General features: G+C 42.5%; 1 protein-coding gene across 3 annotated transcripts; it reads left to right on the plus strand.

Moving 5' to 3' along the window:
- The first annotated feature begins 1,218 nt into the window (after nucleotides 1–1,218).
- C11H15orf40 (chromosome 11 C15orf40 homolog) lies at nucleotides 1,219–11,228 on the plus strand. 3 transcript variants are annotated; one of them, XR_015750782.1, is made up of 5 exons: nucleotides 1,219–1,367; nucleotides 2,531–2,657; nucleotides 3,079–3,206; nucleotides 3,306–3,461; nucleotides 11,058–11,228. XR_015750782.1 is itself a non-coding variant. In XM_087972637.1 (4 exons), exons 1-4 carry the CDS (start codon nucleotides 1,278–1,280, stop codon nucleotides 11,124–11,126), a joined length of 414 nt encoding a protein of 137 aa, XP_087828763.1. In that variant the 5' UTR covers nucleotides 1,219–1,277; the 3' UTR covers nucleotides 11,127–11,228. The 3 variants fall into 3 exon arrangements, 2 of the variants coding, with proteins under 2 accessions (XP_087828763.1, XP_026532845.2); XM_087972637.1 differs by lacking the exon at nucleotides 3,306–3,461; XM_026677060.2 differs by lacking the exon at nucleotides 11,058–11,228 and having other exon boundaries at nucleotides 3,306–4,728.
- Nucleotides 11,229–17,484: the final 6,256 nt, after the last annotated feature.

Genomic DNA, 17,484 nt, shown 5'->3' on the forward strand with positions numbered 1-17,484 from the left:
TTAATCCCGCCTGCAGTAATATAACTTTGGTTTCTGATTCTAGATCTGCTTACGTAGATCTGCTTACGTGGCAGGTCATAAATATTGAAATTGTAACTAGATTCAGAAGCACAAAAATACATGACTGAAGAAACAATAAAAAGAAGTTATAATCAAAATACACAGGCCCCAGGATACCTAGGGATGTATTGGAATTCTAGGTGCAGACTTAGTGAAATTCAAAGCACGTAAGGCAGCAATGGCCCTTTATACAGTGTGCATTAAATTAAATCTTCCATTGTCCAATGATGGGCATTGTGGTCTTAACACGAAGGACATTCTTGTGGAAGGCTACTTAAACACTCTGGATAGTTGAGTAGGCAAATCTTCAAACTCAGCTATTATTTAAGGACTCCCTCTGAATGTGAGAATTAATGGCTACAGGAATACATTTTCTCTTTTGGCAGGTTAGTGTAGCCTCACCCAACGCACTTGAGACTAAATCCTTTTTCAGTTTGTACAACACATTGAGCCATCAACTAATCCAGTGTTTGTCCTACTTGATAACTTTTTAAGATGTGTGAACTTCAACTTCCAAAATTCCCCAGCCAGGCGGAATTGAAGTTTACGCATCTTTTAAAACGTTTTCAAGTTTGAGAAAAATTGAACTAAGGCCAATGGGCACTGCCAATACATCATCCTAAACCAATCCCCCACCTCCAGCCTTTAATTCTAAGTTCACACTGCTGAACTAGCTCTGTGAATTTTCTGTTAGATTTTGAAATGACCCTATTAGACATGCGGTGTGAAGATGCCCAAACGCTGAAAATCTGGACCTGCTTTATAAATGTAATTTAGAACAATAGAATTAGAATTCTTTATTGGCCAAGTGTGTTTAGACCCACGAGGAATTTGTCTCCAGTGCATAAGCTCTCCGTGTACATACAATAGTGATCATTGTAGAATAACAACATTGTCACTTTAAATTTACATTAATCGGGATCCATGAAAATGAAATTCGTTGCACTCAGCTCTCAAAAGACTATTTAAATTTAATTAATTTACAAATTTAATTAATTTAATTCACCTAGTCGTAGGAATCTTTTTTTTTTAATGGCTAAACTTGGATACCCATCCGAGCTTGGTGCTCTTAAAAACCGCTCGCTTCCTCCGCAGCTTTTGCTAAAAGCTATCCCGCAGCCGAAAGCATTCGGGATGCGCCTCTACTCTTTTTTCTATCTCAAGAGCAGGGCCGACCGGAAAGAGCAGGCGGAAGTGACGCAACCCCCCCCCCCGCGATGCTGGGTTGGGCTTTTCCGGCTTTCTGTCGCTGTTCGGGGCCTCCGGTTTGGGCTGCCGCGGGACGGGGATATGCGATGCCCCGGAAGGTCAGGCCCAGAGTGGGGACGCCGCTGAAAAGGCTGCAGGCCTCGTACGGGCGCTTGAACTACAAGCCCCTTCGTCTCCTACCTTGCTTCCCCCTTGGAGGGATGATGGGAGTTGTAGTCTGGCAGTCCTGGAGACGCTGCTCTTCCGGGTTTGGAGTGACCCATAGCCAAGATGAGCGCAAAGGGGCAGAACCCGTCCCTTTGGGGAGGACGGTCCCTTGAGATAATTGAGGGCCCCAATGCAATGGGGGGAGGCAGCCTTTGCTCCTGCTCAGGGTTTGGTGGGGGGGTCTGCAGAGGCACCCCGTTTTCCATGGGAGCTTGAAAAAAATGACTTCGTGTTTCCTTTGCTCAATAGCAATAGCATTTAGACTTATATGCTGCTTTACAGCCCTCTCTGAGCGGTTACAGAGTCAGGATATTGACCCCCCCCCCCCAACAATCTGGGCCCTCCTTTTACCTACCTGGGAAGGCTGAGTCAACCTTGAGCCATTTAGGATCGAACTCCTGACAGTGGACAGAGTTAGATTGCAATATGACACTAAGTACTGTGCCACCAGGAAGGAGAATGAGAAAGGGAATAAAAGAGCGAGGGAAAAAGGAAGGAAGGAATAGCAATAGCACTTACATACAGCTTCACAGTGCTTTTACAACAGTCTCTAAGCAGTTTACAGAGTCAACCTATTCCCCCCAACAATCTGGGTCCTCATTTTACCCACCTCGAATGGATGGAACACTGAGTGCCCTCAAACAACGATTATTATATGTACAGTGACCATACACCCTTTATTATAAAGGGCAGCCCTTTATTGTCCTTTAGATATATTTAATTTAATGACTTTCTGGGTTTTGCTCTTGAATTTTCTTTTGTAAAGCCAAGCAGGGTTTTTTAAAAATCTTTGGGAACCTCTTTCAGATTTGCTTCTCTTTCAGGTTTGCCCAAATGCCCCCTTTCAAAAAAATAAGGTCACCATAGGTATGTGCCATCACATCATTTTCAACTCCAAGCCACCCCATATGTTGACTTTCTCCATGATCAAACAGCCGTGGCAGCAAATAAATGAGAGGGAGGGAGGGATGTTGGGTGAGAAAGATGGTTGTTTATTAATTAAACTTATATGCCCATCTCACTGTCAAGGACTCATTTTGTGTTTTGATTTAAGGGGAAAGCACAGACCAAGGACTTTGTAAAGCCTTCTGTTCTCCCAGTTCCAGTGACAACGGATAAAAATGGTTCTGTTGTTATCTCTGTTCATGCCAAACCAGGATCTAAACAAAATGCTGTAACAGGTAAGTTAGAGCATAAGTACATAACACAACATCAACAGGGTTTGGGGTAGGGGTCTTGCCCTGTGGCCCAGCAAGATTTCCTCAAAGAAATGATTTGAGAATGGGGATTGTCTGAATGAATCCAAACAGTTTGTAAGAGTATCAAGGCCTTTGCTTATTGCAATAAATAGCTACAGAAGAGTTTTTTTTCCCACTCTACTTTAGATAATAGAAACACTTGAAATGGTGATGTTGGTCTTTATGTATGGGAGGCATTTAAGAGCGTGGGTTAAGAGAAGCTTCAGCTAAACTACTCCACAGCTATGTCTATAAATATCTATGCTAATGTTGATGTTACATAGAGGTGAGAGATTCCAAAGAGGCATTTTAGGGCAGCAGTTTAACAGAAGTGATGGCTTACATCCTAAAATACTTGTTGCAGATCTGACCACTGATGCAGTTAGCGTGGCCATCGCAGCCCCTCCATCCGAAGGGGAGGCCAATGCAGAGCTCTGTCGCTACCTCTCTAAAGTCCTCGAAGTCAAGAAGAGTGATGTGGTGTTGGAGAAGGTACACTATTCAGCTTGGGTTCTTGAACCTTCCTCTGCACGTCAATGGGGAAAGAATCCATTTCAGAATCCTTAATCCCTGCTTGTGTTTTTGAAACAGGGGAGTAAATCTCGAGAAAAAATTGTGAAAATTTTGGCCCCGCTGACTCCAGAGGATGTTTTAGACAAGCTGAGGAAAGAGAGTTCCAGCTGAAGCTATGCCTAACCAAAGCCTTAACAAGTTGTTTCTCCAGGCGCAAAGAATGACTTCATTTAGGTGCATGAGAGCTCACAAGTACAAGTGGTGGAGAACCCAACAAGAAATGTGTACACGGCTATAGAGCTTAATTTAAGATGCAAAAAAGGGTTTGGTTATTTTAGCCTCATATTAACAAGGTGCAGAGTTATTTGAAAGAACCCCACTGGACCCTGAAGATAACCTTCCTCAGTCCATCTTGACATTCTTTTCAAGTAACTTAGTTTGTTTAACTGGTCAGGAAGGCAATAGTCATTTTCACTGCATCAAAGGTGATACAAGAAAGGCATCATGTAGCTGTGATAGATATCTCATCTATTTGAACCTTTGGTAAACAGGCTTGGTGGGTTATTGCTCACTTCTATAACCAGAGATCATTATGAGTTAATAAAAAAAATGCAGGGCACCATTTTCATGTTCAGATACTTTTGTCAGTAAAGTGCTTAGACAATACTTGAAAAATCTGTTTTGACTTTGTTAGGTACAGTGTGGTTTTTTCCCTACAGTTGCTCCTGTAGCAAAATCTGAGCTTTGTATTGTTGGATGCAGAAAATGTGTCTTCAGTTTTATATTTGCATTTGTTAAACCATTGGTCCCTTAATTTGTTTCCAACACAGGGAAGAAGCAATAATGTGCCTCCCCCTTGAATTAGAGAAAGGTTTTTAAGGCAGTCTGAATTCTGGTTTTGCAACAGCCTGCCCTTGTATCTCCCCCTCATTTCACAGGAGGAATGTTGACTTAAACATTTAGAAATAAAGAAGTTCCTGCAGATTTTACTCTGCTAGTCCAGCATGACAATATATAGGAAGGAGGGAGGGAGGGAGAGAGGGAGAGAGAGAGAGAGAGAGAGAGAGAGAGAGAGAGAGCAGTTCAAATCCCACCAGATTCAAGGTTGACACAGCCTTCCATCCTTCTGCTGTGGGTAAAATGGGGACCCAAATTGTTGGGGGCAATATGCTAACTCTGTAAACTGCTTAGAGGGCTGTAAATCAGTATAAAGTGGTATATAAGTCTAAATGCTATTGCTATGACATCACAGCACTGTTATCTTCCCACTAAAGTGGTACCTCTTTATCTACTCGCATTTGCATGCTTTCGAACTGCTAGGTTGGTAGGAGCTGGGGCGAAGACGGGAGGTCATCTCGGAACATGGAGCTCAGGTCTCGAAAAGGAGACATTTGGAGTCCTTTAAATCTCTCCTTCTCACCGTGTTATTGTTGTTTTTTGTCCCCATGCTTGACAAAATGCCTCGCTCCTTTTAAAATAAACCTGGCTGATATTTTGTCCATTGGATTTTATGGTTTTTATTTCAATTATTTTATTCCATTGATATCGCTGCCTGTCTGGCAAAGCGACTGTTGACCTGTGGTTGCAAGACTCCCGTTCATATCACTGGAAGCCCGTTGGTTTCATTGCCAGTTGTGGTATTAGGGGCAGGGAGAGAAATCATTCTGTTTTTAAACCCAGGGAATGTTCAATGTTGTTGTTTTGACTTAAACTCTGTTCGTTCCTCCTCGTTGTGCTTCTTCTCTTCTTCCTGTGTAATTTATCTTAAGGCCCTAGATTTGCATTTCAGTCCTTGGCAAATTAAAAGAAATTGTTCATTTCCCCCCTCCCACTCTTCCTCTCGGTCTTGCTTCTCCATTCTCAGGACGCACCCATGAGCCCTCCGTGCTCAGTGCCATAAATTCAAATCATTCCAAGGGATAAAAGCCTTTTCAGGAATGCAGCCATAATTTCCCCAGGCGCCAGCAGCAGCAGCAGCACAACAACAAAAAGCTTTGCCTTTGGTTCTTCCTTCCCCCTCATTAGTCTCACTTTGTGTCCATGAGCTCTGTCTTGTTCCGGTTTCTTGTTCTCATGGGTTCATGTTTCCCCCCACCCTCTACATAAGATGATGCATTGCTCAATCAACAGGCTGTTCTTCTAACCCAGGGGTGCCAAACTCAATTTCATTGAGGGCCGCATCAGGGTTGTGTTTGACCTTGGAGGGGCCAGGGGGCTTGGCCAGCTCGACGTCACTCGTGTTGGGGGTGCCTGTGGTGGCCCAAGTGCTCTGCCAGCGAAAACGGGTTCCCGAGCTCTGTTTTCAGCTGCGACGGCCTTCTGCAACCCCCTGCCAGCGAAAACGGAGCTTGGGAGGGCCTCCTGCTGGCGTCTCCCAAGCTCCATATTCACTGGCAAGGACACTGCAGGCCGGTCCTTTGCTGTTCCCAGGGCAGCCCTGCAGGCCAATGTAAGCACCTTGCAGGCTGGATCCGGGCCCCGGGCCTTGAGTTGGACACCCCTGATCTAGCGGTATACTCTTATTTAAGAGCAAGAGGCCTTCCAAATTAGGTTTGAAACCTAGGTAGGCTACAGTCTTGAAGGACCAGACTGGATCTAGCTAATTTCTGCTTCAACAGATTGCTCCATTTTAGCCCATTTACCTTGCTTCAGAAATTAGGTTACAACTCCCGCAAAGCTATTTCCAGTCTAAGGGCATCTAAAAGTCTGACTCCACTTTCTAACGAAGACATTATCCGAGGTGGAAAGCAGCCAGATGGCCTGGAAACAGCATTCAGCTTTCTGAAGGAAATCCTATCCGACCTGCACCCAGATGTTAAGGAAAAGGAAAAATACATTTTTTTTCCCAATCAAATATGGCTGTTGAGGATGGTTCCATGCCTATTGCTCATCGTCACTCTTTGAGAAGACGACAGAGGCTGGGTTTACAAAATATGTTAACCCATCAATCCATCAGAATAGAGCTGGAAGGGACCTTGGAGGTCTTCTAGTCCAACCCTATACAATTTGAGACAAGTGGCTGGCTGTCCAGTTTCTTCTTAAAACCCTCCAGTAATGGAGCACCCACAACTTTTGAAGGCAAGCCATACTACTGTTCAATTGTTCTCACTGTTAGGAAATTTCTCCTTAATTCCAGTTTGGGATATCAAATCAATCAGAATAGAGCTGGAAGGAACCTTGGAGGTCTTCTAGTCCAACCCCCTGCCCAAGAAGGAGATCCTATGTACCATTTCAGATAGATGGCTGTCCAGTCTTTTCTTAAAAGCCTCCCGTGATGAAGCTCCCACAACTTCTGAAGGCAAAACAGTTCCACTGGGTAATTGTCTCCTTAATTCCAGGTTGCTTCTCTCCTTGATCAGTTTCCAACCATTGTTTCTTCTCTTGCTTTTTCTGGTGCTTTGGAACCAATCAATTTTCTAGAACCACTTTAGGGGGCAGTAAGAATACAGGTAACCCTCAACCTATGACCATAATTGAGCCCAAAAGCTTAACGTGTGTGGTCTTGATTCTTCACACCTGATACAGATTGAGCAAGGAATCTAGCAAGAGCTTACAGAGCTTATTCTACTGTATAGTGCAGTGTTGGTGCGGTGTTGGGGGTTTTCAGTTCAATGTGTGGAGTGTGAAAGATGTGTGTTTGTGTTTATTTTCATGGCCATGATGTGCCCTGAAGAGGGTGTTTGATTTCGTTGTACGAGGTGCAATGAATAAAGTAAAGTAAACAGAGGAGCCACTGATGGCATTATCTGGCAGGATTGACAGCTGGATCTCTTTCCCAGGCAAAGGATTCCTCCTATTTTCCTTGAAGAACATATCATAACAGCCATCTGAAGGTGTCAGGGCCTGCTCGGAATGGGTGGCACAGCAAAGTCAGGATCACGGGGAACATTTCTTTTCCCCAGCCTGCTTGATCTTGCCTCCCGAATAGCAACACCTTTCCGCGCTAATCTTTGCAGATCATCGGTCTCCTTAGAGGCCTCTTGTCAGGCAGGGAGGGTAGATGCTTGGGCATCCTCATGAATGAAGACAGGAGGAGATATCTGATTCAATAAAAGTTGCCCGTGAGTCTCTGTGGGTAGATGTTGCAATAAGTACTGAATTACTCTTTCAACAGGATCCAACAGGTTGAGGAGGGAAGTGGGCTGAGGCTGAGCAGTAACTCAGCTTTCCAGATACTTAACCCCGTATTAAAGCATTTGGCTTATATTAAGAATACACACACACACACACACACACACACATATATATATTCAGCTTGTAAGATATTTTCCATCATTGTAGTTGTGCTTTTAAAGTTGTATATATGGCAGAATCTCATCTGCCATCATCAGGCTTCTGTAAAGCATATACAATATATATATATATATATATATATATAATACCCGTGAAAACTTAAGAATATATATATATATTTACCGAAGCTTAAGCTGCACTAAAGACCTCCATTAAAGTAACACAATGCTGCCATGCCAATCAAGATACAAAAAGAGCCAAAAACAGACAGAAGATATCAGAAACACCCATCAAGCAGAACACAGCAAACTCCGAGACCAATAAACACAGACCAAGACTCCCAACCAATCAGGATGAAGAAAAACCATTCTGGCACAGCAATAGGCTGCCCCAAATTTAAATCTGAAACCACTGTAAAAGTCTGACCACAGACGGACACAATACAGAAGCCTGATGATGGCAGATGAGATTCTGCTGAAACGTTGCTACAACTTTAAAGAACTACAATGACGTGGAAAATACCCAACCAAGCCGAACATATACATGTAAGTACCATTAAAACTTAAGATAAACATATATATATATATATATATATATATATATATATATATATATATATATATATATATATATATATATATATATATACATACACACACACACACACACACACACACACACACACATACATATATATATACACAACATATATATATATATATATATATATATATATATATATTTTGTATGTTATATCTCACCTTTACAAGGAGGTGAGAAGTCCAAATTCCAGCTGAATACACACAAGCAAGCAAAAGTAATTATAGAGTTAACGTTTGAGCGATGAAGTTCTTGGCATTCATCATCTTCACGCTGTCTGTCTTCAGCTCTGTGCTTCTCAGAGCTAACCAACACAGAATAATCCGAGAATCCTCAGAAAAGTCAAATTACGTTATATATATATATATATATATATATATATATATATATATCCTGTGGGGTGTGTCAGTCCCTCAGCTCAGTCTCTGATTATCCCTTTCTCCGTCATTGCAGTTCTCACACTTTGCCTGCACACTGCCTCGCATCAGAGCCAGCATTCATCTGCCATTCTCAGTCAGGACTCTGATAAAGCACTCCTCCTTTTCCTGGGATTAGCCCAGGTTTTCCCTCTCGGTTATCTGAACACCATACAATCAGGAGGAAGCATTACCAAAGAGGAAGGTCCTGGGGAGGAAGGCATATCCAATTCCTCCTCTTCCCCATTGTATGTCCTCTAACAATGCAGGCTCAAACCTCAGAGCCACAACATACATCCATCCATGTACATCCTTTACATACATACATACATACATACATACATACATATACACACACACACACACATATATACATATATTATACATTTATATTATATTATATTATATTATATTTATTATATTTATTATATTATATTATATTATATTACGCTATATTATATTATTATATTATATTATATTATATTATATTATATTATATTACATAGCTATACAATACAGATTATAATATTATATCCTCTGAATTAAGTCACACGTTGTATTATATTAATTAACTCTTAGATTATATTATATACCCATTATATTTATTCCATATATATATGTTTGTAGATTTTCTCAGGTACAAATATCTAGATCTAGGTCCCTTTCTCCTTCCTGTGCAGCTTAGTATCGACTTTTGCCTGAGGTCCCTGCCTCGCCATCCTCAGGCGTGCTTCCTCTGCTTGATTCTAGTATGGTATGTATGGTATTCAGCTTTGTTCGGGTATTTTCCCACATCATTATAGTTGTGCTTTTAAAGTTATAGCGACGTTTCGACAGAATCTCATCTGCCATCATCAAGCTTGTGTATTGTGTTCATCTGTGAGTCAGTCTTTCACAGCCATTTCTGTTTTAAATTTGGTGCTAGCCTACTGCTGTGCCAGAATGGTTTTTCCTTCATCCTAATTGGTTTGGGAGTCTTGGTCTGTGTTTATTGGTCTTGGAGTTTGCTGTGTTCTGCTGTGTTCTTCCTACAGGGCAGTGCCAGTATGTCACCTCTAATGAATCCTTTGAAGTTTTTTGAAGTTTGGCTCCGGAATCATGATTTAATTAGAGCGAATATTTTTAGGAAATAATCAAAATGTTTACAACAATATTAATTACATTGGTTTTATAGCAACAACAATAATAGTAATACTAATAATACTAATAGTAATAATAATACTAATAGTAGTAGTAATAGTAATAATACTACCGTGTTAAGGCCGGGTCTTATTTTTTTTTGAGCCCCGAAAAAATGGCTAGGCCGTCTTTTCGGGGGTGACTTAATTTCCCCCCCTTGCATCTTCGGGCAGGCGGGCAACGATGGCTTGGATGTTGACCTCGGCGTTGGTGGGGCACTTCATATTGGAGTCAATGCAGGCAGCACCATATCCGGGTGTGCAACAAAAGTACTTCCTAACGGCAAGCCCTCCCACCATTCCCCTCCCATTTCGCATGTTTTAATATAGGCCTTAATTTGGGGGGAGGGGCTTAATTTCATTTCATGCCTATAAAACATGCTGGGACTTCCTATTGTGGGAGGCCGTATTGTTGGAGAAACAGGGTAATAGTAGTAATAGTAATACTAATAGTACTACTACTAATAATAATAATAATAATAGTAAAATAATAATAATAAAAATAATACTAATAATACTAATAATACTAATAATAATAATAACAACAACAACAACAACAACAACAACAACAACAACTATCACGATTGTGGAGAGGAAAAAAGTGTGGATTGTCGACATTGCCATACCTGGTGACAGCAGAATCGATGAAAAACAACTTGAAAAAATCACCAGATATCAAGACTTGAGATTCGAACTGCAGAGACTCTGGCATAAACCAGTGCAGGTGGTTCCAGTGGTACTTGGCACACTGGGTGCTGTGCCCGAAGACCTAGGCAAGCACTTAAAAACAATTGGTGCTGACAAGATCACCATTGGTCAGCTGCAGAAGGCCACCTTACTGGGATCTGCTCGCATAATCCGCCAGTACATCATGCAATCCTAAATGCTTGGGAAGTGTTTGACTAGTGATTTGTGATACGAAACCCAGCATGGTTATCTCGTTTGCTGTGTTTGCTGTCATAATAATAATAATTGTTATCCATTTTAACAAACTCCCTTATATCATTAGTCCTTTTTTTCATCTACATATTTCTAACTTCTGTTTTTATTAGCTAGTCATTGATAAAATAAGTGCCATGTCAAAAAGTATACAGTTTCTTCCTTTTCTTTAATTGTAAGTGTTAGTGTGATTAAAAGAATATTAGAATGTGCAGACATGGATAGACTAACACTTACAATTAAGGCTGAGTCAACCTTGAGCTGGTCAGAATCGAACTGCTGGCAGTTGGCAGAATTAGCCTGCAATGCTGCATTCTAACCACTGCACCACCGTGGCTCCTTTAAGTGTGGAAAACGTTCGTAAGTCCCCTTTCTCAGTGCCATTTTAAACGAATGATTGTTAAGTCAAGGACTACTTGCATCACCCAAGTTATTAAATGATGATGTAACGTATGTCTTTCCAGGATAAAAAGTTCTTAAGCTCAATGAGAGACTGTGAAGTTGATGTCACTGCTTTGGCTTCCCTGCCGTGAGAGAAAGAGATCTGGAACAGCAAATAAGTAGATTTATCTACACCCTGAGAAGCAAAGAGATAAAAACCCTGCTGTGCTTAAATTAAACTGTACAAAACCTTCTACAGCTCTCGGTTCATTGAGCCCTTTTGCAATTACGGTTAGCACTTTTGAGAGAAATTTCACAGACTTTATGGCATCTCACTCTGTCTAGTTCACAACCCCTGGTCCATGGACAGGCAGCAAAACATTTTCCATGGCTTCCCTACTTTATAATACCACTTTATAATGCCTTGGAAAGGCCACTCTTGGAATACTACATCCAGTTTTGGTCGCCACGATGTAAAAAAGAGGTTGAGATTCTAGAAAGAGTGCAAATAAGAGCAACAAAGATGGTGAGGGGACTGGAGGCTAAAACATATGAAGAATGGTTGCAGGAACTGGATAGATCTAGTTTGATGAAAAGAAGGACTAAGGGTGACATGACGGCAGTGTTCCAATATTTGAGAGGCTGCCCCAAAGAAGAGGGAGTCAGGCTATTCTCCAAAGCACCTGAGGGCAGGACAAGAAGCAATGGGTGGAAACTAATGAAGGAGAGAACCAACCTAGAACTAAGGAGATATTTCCTGACAGTTAGAACAATTAACCAGTGGAACAATTTGCCTCCAAAAGTTGCAAATGCTCCAACACTGGAAGTTTTTAAGAAGAGATTGGACAACCATTTGTCTGAAGTGGTGTAGGGTTTCCTGCCTGAGCAGAGTGGGTTGGACTAGAAGATCTCCAAGGTCCCTTCCAACTCTTCTCTTCTCTTCTTTTCTCTTCTCTTCTCTTCTCTACTCTACTCTACTCTACTCCTCTCTTCTCTTCTCTTCTCTTCTTCTATTCTATTCTATTCTATTCTATTCTATTCTATTCTATTCTATCCAAATGATATTAAATACTTGTGTAAAGTAAATTATAATCTACTCTAGATTATAGAATCTAGGGCAGAAGAAGAGGGCATAGGTTACTCCGTCAAAGGAGGCCCTTTCTCCAGAATTCCACCCTTCTGTCATTCCCACCCACCCCCGCCCCTACATCTAGCACTATCTTACTTGATTCATCCAATGCTCTTGGTGTTTGCAAGCCCTAATCATGTTCCCCGATGTGTGGGGGAATTGTTATCTTCTGCAGTGAGGCAAAACTAACACCCTGTAATTACTGTGAGAAGCTGGCAGAGTCCCTTTGCTCTTCCAGCCAGGCAAGCCGAGGAGAGCGCGAAGGGGGAGGGAGAAGACAGGCTCTTGGCAAAGGCGGGTGCCAAGCGTTGGGAAACTTCCCGCGATTCCCATGGTGCTAAATTGCTCACTCCGGTTCGGAGAGAGCATGAAGCCTTTCGCTCTGGGAACACAATTCAGCCAGGGATACCTGAACCGCATCCGGGGTTGGTTTCTAGGCAGTGCCATGAAGTGGAATCATTCCTAATTACTGGAGCTTGTAACGGGCGTGGTCGCATCTGCCGGGCCTTTCTCAAGTAGAGTTTTGGAGCAGTGGTGGAATTCAAATTTTTTTTTACTAGCGGTTCTGTGGGCATGGCTTGGTGGGCGTGGCAGGGGAAGGATGCTGCAAAATCCCCATTCCCTCCCCACTCCACTAACCTGCTTTCCAGCTCCATTCTCCTGTGCAGGGCAACAAAAGTATTTCACGAGAAGAGTACTACACTCCTCTGCTCGCATCAAAATACCCTACATCACCAGGCTTGAGGTTTTGGGCTTGGACAACCTTGCACTATGCCCCCTACGGTTGGACTTAAGTGTAGCACACAAAATTATCTGCTACAATGTCCTACCGGTCAATGACTACTCCAGCTTCAACTGCAACAACACAAGAGCACCCAATAGATACAAACTCAATGTAAACTGCTCCAAACTTGATTGCAGAAAGTAGGACTTTAGCAACAGAGTGGTCAATGCCTGGAATGCACTACCTGACTCTGTTGTTACATTCTCTAACCGCCACTCCTTTAACCTGAAATTATCCACTATTGACCTCACCCCATTCCTAAGAGGTCTGTAAGAGGCGTGCATAAGTGCACAATCGTGCCTACTGTCCCTGTCCTATTGTCCCCATTTATTTGTACCTATTTTGCGTATTCTTACTCATGTTTATACTTATACCTATTATCTTGCAAGCAATTGACAAATCATATCAATAAATAATAAAAGAAGACCCAGCCGATCAACTGGGACTCAATGGGAGGCAGAGAATAGATGGGGGTGGAATCAGTCAGAGGCGGTATTTGCCGGTTCTCCGAACTACTCAAAATTTCTGCTACCGGTTCTCCAGAACTGGTCAGAACCTGCTGAATTCACCACCTCTGATCCCTGGGGTCACATGATCCCCTTTTGTGACCATCTGACAAGCAAAGTCAATGGGGGAATCCAGATTCACTTAACTGTGTTACTAACTTAGCAACTGCTGCGATTCAACTTAGTTGAATCAAAACAAGAAAGGTCATGAAATGGGTCAAACCTCACTGAACAACTGCCACGCTTAAGCAATGGAAATTTTGGACCCAATTGTGATCGCAAATCAATCCGTGTTCCCAGATGAGAGCTTAAGGAGTGAGGAAGCAATTTGGGAACCTATATAACAGATTGGCTATCCTGAGGTATGATTATTTAAATAGGGAACTTCATAGGAGGGATGCGGTGGCTCAGTGGCTAAGACGCTGAGCTTGTTGATCAGAAAGTTTGGCAGTTCGGCGTTTCGAATCCCTAGCGCCACATAACGGAGTGAGCTCCCATTACTTGTCCCAGCTTCTGCCAACCTAGCAGTTCGAAAGCATGTAAAAAATGAAAGTAAAAAAATAGGGACCACCTCAGTGGGAAGGTAACGGCCAGTGGTCGGATTCAAATTTTTTTTTACAACTGGTTCTCTGGGCGTGGCTTGGTGGGCGTGGCAGGGGAATTCCCATTCCCTTCCCACTCCTGGGGGAAAGTCCCACTAACCTGCTTTCCAGCTCCATTCTCCTGTGTAGGGCAACCAAAGAAGACCCAGCCAATCAGCTGGGACTCGGGAGGCAGAGACTAGATGGGGGCGGGGCCAGTTAGAGGGGGTATTTGCCGGTTCTCCGAACTACTCAAAATTTCCACTACCGGTTCTCCAGAACTGGTCAGAACCTGCTGAATACCAACTCTGGTAACAGCGTTCCGTGCACCTTCAGCATTTAATCATGCTGGCCACATGACCACGGAGACATCTTTGGACAGCGCTGGCTCTTTGGCTTTGTAACGGAGATGAGCACCACCCCCTAGAGCCAGAAATGACTAGCACGTAGGTGAGAAGGGAAACTTTACCTTTAGGAACTTCATAATGCAAGAAGAATAGTTGAAGGACAGTTTTGTGCCTGGTAATTTTGCTTTAGCAAGAGTTGAGTTCCACATTGGGGACTTGTAAGCAGAAAGTGGCTGAGATTTTCTCCATTTGGTCTGGAAAAAGCACCAGGGATTTCTCTGGAGAAGCGTGTTACATCAGATTGTTTACTAGAGATTTTTCTTTGGGAAAGGAGAGTTTATTTTAAGCATTTCTTCCCTTCCCCCTTCAAGAGTCGTCTTGTTAGCAACAAAAGAGCCACATTTGCATCATCAGAGCAAATCCCATGGATGAAGTAATGGAAAGGCAGACGGAAGGTGTAGAGTGGAGAGAAGGGTTTGGTGGCAGGGAACCAACAGAAGCCAAAGAGGTTCTTGGTTCAAACTTCAACGTGGCCAAAAACCTAACCAGGAAATTAGAGAACCTGAAAATGTTCCATTAGCCTTAGACTGTGCAAAGCTCTTAAAAGAAGAATTCACAAGGACGCACATAAAGGCCTCTTTCTGAATCATGAAAGCAACCACATTTTGGAAACATCTTGGGTGGAAACTCAAGAAATCAAGTAATCAAAAAGGGAACCAACTAGAACTAAGGAGAAATTTCCTGACAGAACAATTAATCAGTGGAATGACTTGCCTCCAAAAATCGTGGGTGCTCTAATATTGTAGGTTTTTAAGAAGAAATTGGACAATCACATGTCTGGAATGATATAGGGTTTCCTGCCTGAGGGGGGGGTTTGAACTAGATGATCTCCAAGATCCCTTGCAGCGCTATTATTCTATCACTATTGTTGTATGTACCCTGAGAGCTTATGCATCGGAGACAAATTTCTTGTGTGTCTAATCACACTTGGCCAATAAGGGCTTCTAATATTAATTAATCAGTGGAACGACTTGCCTCCAGAAACTCTGGATGCTCCAACACTGGAAGTTTTTAAGAAGAGATTGGACAACCATTTGTCTGAAGTGGTGCAGGGTTTCCTGGCTGAGCAGGGGGTTGGACTAGAAGACCTCCAAGGTCCCTTCCAACTCTGTTATTCTGTTAATTCTGTTATTCTTTTTCCAAGCATGTGTAGTTGCTTCAGAAGATGCTTCTGGATGTCTCCATTTCCAGGAGAAATTCCAACAGATTCCCCCCCCGCCCCCCCGTAGATTTACACAGCCACGCTCCAGATCTGTTTTAACATTTGTAATTGTCTTGGCTTCTGAGACTAAGAGCCTGGGGTTATGTACAGATGTACTGGCTGAGATGTTTTGGAGAATAAGGGGCTCTGCAGGTAAAAAGAAAAGGCTGTCCAATGGGAAAAAAACCCACAATATAATGAGGATGACGATGATTATCCCTGATATGTATACTAAGAAGAGTGATGCTGCGAAGCAGCTTCTTGTGACAAACGCAGGCAATCTGTGCTGTGTTTTCTTGCCAAGGGAAAATTGACTCCCGCCTTTTTATTTTAAGCTCTCATCCACTGTTTTGGCTTTGAAATAGGATTTCATTCTCTTCCCACCCTCCCTTTTATTTCCCTTATTGTTCGTGCTACTTCCTTGGTGTAAAGGAGAGACTCATTAAAAAAAAACCTGCTGGTCGTTCTGAGCAAAAGATTTTCATTTAAAAAAAAAAGCCCTCTCCAAAATCCCTTTTTTATATAAAATGATAAAATGTAGTTTTTTCATTAGGAATGTTGATTACATCAACAAAAACCAATACAATCTGAGCTTAGAGAAGAGGCTAGGAAAAAAGAAAAGGGATATAATAAAGAAAAAGAAAACAAATATTTGAAGAAGTGACTTCCCACCTTCTATATCACAAGTACAGGCAGTCCTCGACTTATGACCACAGTTGAGCCCAAGATTTATGTTGTTGTGAGAATTTGTTAAAGTGAGATTTACGACCTTTCTTGCCACCATTGTTAAGTGAATCCCTGCAGCTGATAAGTTAGTAACCCGGTTGTTAAATGAATCTGGCTTGTCCATGGACTTTGCTCGTCAGAAGGTCGCAAAAGGGGATCACATGACCCCAGGACACTGAAACCATCATAAGTATGGGTCAACTGCCAAGCATCTGAATTCTGATCCCATGATCACGGGGATGCTGCAAAAGGTCGTAACCATGAAAAACGTCCACAAGTCACTTTTTTCAGTGCCATTGTAACTTTGAATGGTCACTGAATGAAGTGTTGTAAGTCGAGGACTATCTGTATAAACAAATTTAGTAGCTCTGTACCCTTTGTCAGGTTACAGACAGATATCTCTTGATCCTATATCTCATCCTTTGTCTCTACGCAAACGCATAAAACATCCATTTTTCAACCCAGGTGTCAGCAAAAAAAAGTCCATAAAGCCGTGATGGCGAACCTATGGCAGGTGGCACGCAGAGGCATTTGTGCGGGCACGTGAGCCCCAGGCAAACGTACCTCACTGTGCATGTGTGCACCTCCCAGCTGATTTTCAGGCCTTTTCCGGCCTGCCAGAGTCTTGAGGGAAGCCTCTGCAGGCTTTGCAGGCTGAAAAATAGGCCCGTTTCATCACTTCCTGTATTTCGGGAAATACCAGAAGTGACGAAATGGGCCCATTTTTCCAGCCTGCAAAGAGGCTTTCCTCAAGACTCTGGCAGGCTGTAATAGGCCTCAAACAGCCCGAAAAATCACCTGGGAGGCGCAGTGCAGGTAAGGGGGTGGCGTGGAGGGGGGGGATTGTGCGTGCACAAGGAGTATGGGGTGGCTGCGCGCATTGCCTTCTGAGTGCTGGCATGCGAGCACTCATGCACAATTTTTGGCACAGGAGCCCAAAAAGGTTAGCCACCACTGCCATAAAGGATTGGCAGAACTTTGCAAAAAAAAATTCTTCTTTTAATCGTGATCAAATAAACCAACTTTATATTTGTTCCTTTTCCTTCTAAAAGTCTTAATCTTTTAACTCAATCAAATATTGTCACAGGGTTGAATTTCCCTTCGGTTCTTCTTTGTCTCCAAACATTTAACAAGCCTCTTGTAGTTTCAATAAGGAAACATTTTCCAGTCCCATTC

The sequence above is a fragment of the Notechis scutatus genome, chromosome 11, assembly GCF_049901735.1.
Source record: "Notechis scutatus isolate UNSWTSFEM ecotype Mainland chromosome 11, rNotScu1.2, whole genome shotgun sequence".
NCBI classification, from domain to species: domain Eukaryota; kingdom Metazoa; phylum Chordata; class Lepidosauria; order Squamata; family Elapidae; genus Notechis; species Notechis scutatus.